Source organism: Austrofundulus limnaeus, unplaced genomic scaffold, assembly GCF_001266775.1.
Source record: "Austrofundulus limnaeus strain Quisiro unplaced genomic scaffold, Austrofundulus_limnaeus-1.0 Scaffold68, whole genome shotgun sequence".
NCBI classification, from domain to species: domain Eukaryota; kingdom Metazoa; phylum Chordata; class Actinopteri; order Cyprinodontiformes; family Rivulidae; genus Austrofundulus; species Austrofundulus limnaeus.
In genome coordinates this window covers 1854270-1858263 of record NW_013952470.1, presented here as the reverse complement: position 1 = coordinate 1858263, position 3994 = coordinate 1854270, and the positions used below count along the sequence as shown (strand labels likewise).

The following is a 3994-nucleotide window of genomic DNA, read 5'->3' as shown; positions in this document are numbered from 1 at the left end:
GCTCCGTTTGAACTGCAGGAGGTTGTCTTGACCATGTCTACATGCCTAAATGCACTGAGTTGCCGCCATGTGATTGGCTGATTAGAAATTGTTAACGAGCAGTTGGACAGGTGTACCTAATAAAGTGGCCGGTGAGTGTATATACTTTTGACAATCATTTTTGAAAGTTTACTTTATTACTGCAGGTCTTCTCAAGCCCAAAATTAGAATCAAAGATTCTAATTCCAAATATGACCACTAAAATCAATGCAGCTTTTTTTTTTCCAGAGCAGCAGAAGTGTACCTGTCATTTCCAGCAGCCTGTCAGCCAAAGTGCTTTTCCCATGATCGACATGAGCAATGATGCAGAAATTCCTGATTTTGTCCACAGGGAACTTAGACAGGTCGACCTTGAAAACAGAAGGAAAACAGTCAGCTAACTGCTTTACAATGAGAGCGAAGCAGCAGGACTGTGAACACACCAGGCAGTGATGCGTTCAGGTTCCTGTGTGTTGGCTACACTAACCTTGTCTTGTTGTGTGTTTAACCTCCTGACGCTGCAGGTTCTAACAGGAAGACTTTTCGTCCAGCGATGTCTACAGACCGTGTAGCACATGCTGTAGCTTTGAATTCTTTTTCTGCACGGTCTCAAGTATGCAACATGTTTTAATAGAGATGCTTCACAGAGCCGCGTTATGAGAGTAGCCATGTTTACTTTAACTGCTAGCCTAGCCTAGCTGCGCAACACTTCGTAACAAAAGAAACAAGAGCTTTTCAGAATATAAAGCGGTGGACCATCAGTTTACTGTTCGCCATCTTACACTGAAAAATAAACTACAAGTATTCTAACATATCGTCATTGCTCCTTCAGCACGAGCTTTCTGGGGGACGACATCTTGACAAGTCAGCCGGCACATAGATATAAATACGTAGAGGTCTCGTTGACTGTGTCGGTCCACTTGTGATGAGGCTGTGCGTCCGCCATATTGGAGGTGGCACCGCTGCGCTGTGAACTACTACAAATGATTGGACTTTGTTTCATAAAGCACATTTTAACAGAGATTTACGTTAATACGGCACCATCATTTATTCTAACACATGCACACAATTTGAGAAAAACAGGTACCAAAAACAATGTATTAAAACTTCTTACAGGCCTACAAAATACGATCCCACACAAAATTAATTTATGTTTCATGAGCTGTAAAGGTAAAGTAGTGTAAAATCAATTTATGTCACACTTTGTATTATTATATTAATTGTAATGAATGAATTCAGGAAACCTATTCAGAATTTTAAAAAAGGATAAACACACAGCAACAAAAGTCTAACAAAACGTTTGACTGAACTNGAAACAGTACTATATAACATTTTAGACACATTCTAGACAGTTTATCAGCTAAAAAAAGTTAATTTTGGGGTAAGTTACTCTTTAAAAAAGAAAAAGATTGCACACTATGAACAGAAAAGTGTTTTGAATATTATGCAATCTACCCATGTAAACATGAACGTAGGATACACTGACAGTATCAGATTATAATCACAAAAAACTCCTTATTATGCAGTATGTACCCATTTGGAGTATGTAGTTACTAATAACATCAGAGAAAGTCACACAGAGTCATGTCAATACAGCCTCCATGTTGGCTCTGCAGACTTCAGCAGCTCGTAAGGATTGATACTTTCAATAAAGCTAAATACCTTGATTTAGATTTATTATCCAGGAGATCCATGGGTGTCCTGATAGGCACCTTTTAAATACAAAGTATTATTATCCTGATCATGCTCGTCTGCATTGTTCAGTGGCCTTTTTGCATTTTTTCTCCCTTGCTTTTGTGGTTCTCCCATACTGGTTTTATCGCTACAAGCTAAATAGTAGCCCACGAACGGGGTGCGGAGGGTAAAAAAATTCCCGGATGATGACGTCATTGAAAACCATCTATAAGTTTGCTTTGGTTCAAACAGTGACCAGCACTGATGTACCATCACCTTGGAGTTCATTTAATCTCTTTTGAAAGTTGTTCTGGGCTCTTTGGTAAGCATTTATGTTATCTGTCTCTTCAATTTTTACTAGTTTATATATATGTACACACACTATATTGCTAAAAGTATTTTAGCAATATAAAAATCTCCATAAACACACTCCTAAACCTTGTGGACAGCCTTCCAGAAGAGTTGAAGCTGTTCTAGCTGCAGAGGGTGGACCAATGTCACATTGAACCCTATAGATTAAGAATGGGATGTCCCTTAAGCTCATATGTGAGTCAAGGCAGGTGAGCGAATACGTTTGGCAATGTGTACATACATCTAGTTCAGTTCTGCCTGTTCTGAGATCTCTTCAGAACAATTTGTTTATGGAAAAAAAAACAGACTGGGGGACAGGCTGGATTGTCTAACCAAGTCAGGCACCTTTGGGAGGCCAACGCGCGTCCTTTGCTGTTTCCTGATCCGGTGAAGACAAACTGAGGGGCGGTTAAGGTCCGAGACTCAGCCTGGAGGCTCCAGGGAAACAAATGCTGGAGTCTCCAGGCTCCTTCTGGCACTTGGATCGTTTTTTAGAAGCAGTACAGACTCAAACTGAAGTATAAAAAATGTGTAAAAAAGTCAATTTTGCATAATATGTCCCCTTTTTAACACAATAAATGACTTTCATTTGTTGATTTTTAGCAATTGTGTTTCTTTTTATTGTTTTTGTCATTGTTTTTCAGTTACTTTAGAAACAGTTGTGTATTTTTCTTTAACAAAAGGGTAAAAACAAATGCATCCAGGTCCGTATTTGAAAACGACATTCAGATCACAAAAGCAGAACAACAGACACGTCTTCAAACTGAAGCATGACGTTTAAGAGCTTACAGGTGTGTCTATGAGATTCAGCAGGTACTGCTGTCCCTCATGGGTGTAAAACAACGAGGCTGTCTGGGCCTTCACAGTGATCCCTCGCTCCCGTTCCACCTGAAGCTTGTCCAGAACTTGTTTGTTCTTCTCAGTCTTCGCTATGGCACCTGTTCAGCAACAATCAGAGGCAATCACAAGTACGCGCTATCTAATAGGGTTGTAAGAAAATATCGATACACTGAAATATCGCGATATTTCATTTCTCGATACTGTATCGATATTCTAAAGCCCTGTATCGATTTTATTATTAAGGTTTAAAATGTCAACTTTCCTGCCAGCCATTCATTTTTATGTTGTAGTTCAGCCTCTGACCACTAGTTGGCAGCAGTGAGCCAGCCATCTGGCTACTCTACCTCTTGAGGTAGAGGCTATTGTTAAGTGTTGGGTGACCATATTGTAAATTAATATTAAAAACTAAACGCTGCAAAATTTATATTTTCAAACTATTTATTGTCAAATTTAGTCTAATAATTGAAAACATGGATGAAATATGAAACAAATAAAATACATACAAAGCAGAACACAGCTAAATGTATCAAAAGTATGTCTGTGTAATATTAGAATTTTCTGAGACAATGAATTTTGATTTTTAATTTTTTTTCCCCTGTAAGAGGTTTTTATTTAATAGAATTTTTGGACAAAAAAAATCGCAATATATTGCTTTGCTTATAGTATCACAATATATCGGGATATATCGTATCGTGACCCCTCTGTCATGATATGTATCGTATCGCCAAATTCTTGCTAATACACAGCCCTACTATCTAAGGTATGAGCTCTTTCTTCTACTTTACATCTAGAGAAGCATTTCTCAAACTTTACAGCTCCTGACTCATAAAATATAAAGTTGCATAGACTCGTGATCCAAACTAGTTACAGTGGGGAGATCAAGTATTTGATACACTGTTGATTTTTCAGGTTTTCCCACTTGCAAAGCTTGTAGATGACTGTAATTTTTATCATAGGTACTCATTTTTTTCCCAAAGTATCTTTATTGGAATTTTAACAGTTAAAACAAACCGTTTGAACATTTAACAAAGAATGCCAGTAATAATGTATAATGGTCGATATAATGATGTATAACTGCAGGGTGTCCGCGGGGTCTTGAAAAGTCTTGAAA

General features: G+C 38.1%; 2 protein-coding genes across 2 annotated transcripts in view; both read right to left on the bottom strand.

Annotated features, from left to right (window-relative positions):
* LOC106518954 (translation factor Guf1, mitochondrial) overlaps positions 1-2981 on the bottom strand; it is a gene marked incomplete at its 5' end in the record, with an annotated part of 31700 nt that extends 28719 nt beyond the window's left edge. The window contains 1 exon segment of the mRNA XM_014010405.1: positions 2833-2981. Coding sequence (XP_013865859.1) covers positions 2833-2981 — 149 coding nt within the window.
* LOC106518955 (translation factor Guf1, mitochondrial) lies at positions 284-911 on the bottom strand (the record flags this gene model as incomplete). The annotated part of the gene is given in 2 exon segments (XM_014010406.1): positions 284-389; positions 506-911. Coding segments are annotated over 2 exon segments (289 nt in total), but the record flags the coding sequence as incomplete, so codon positions are not given.
* Positions 2982-3994: the final 1013 nt, after the last annotated feature.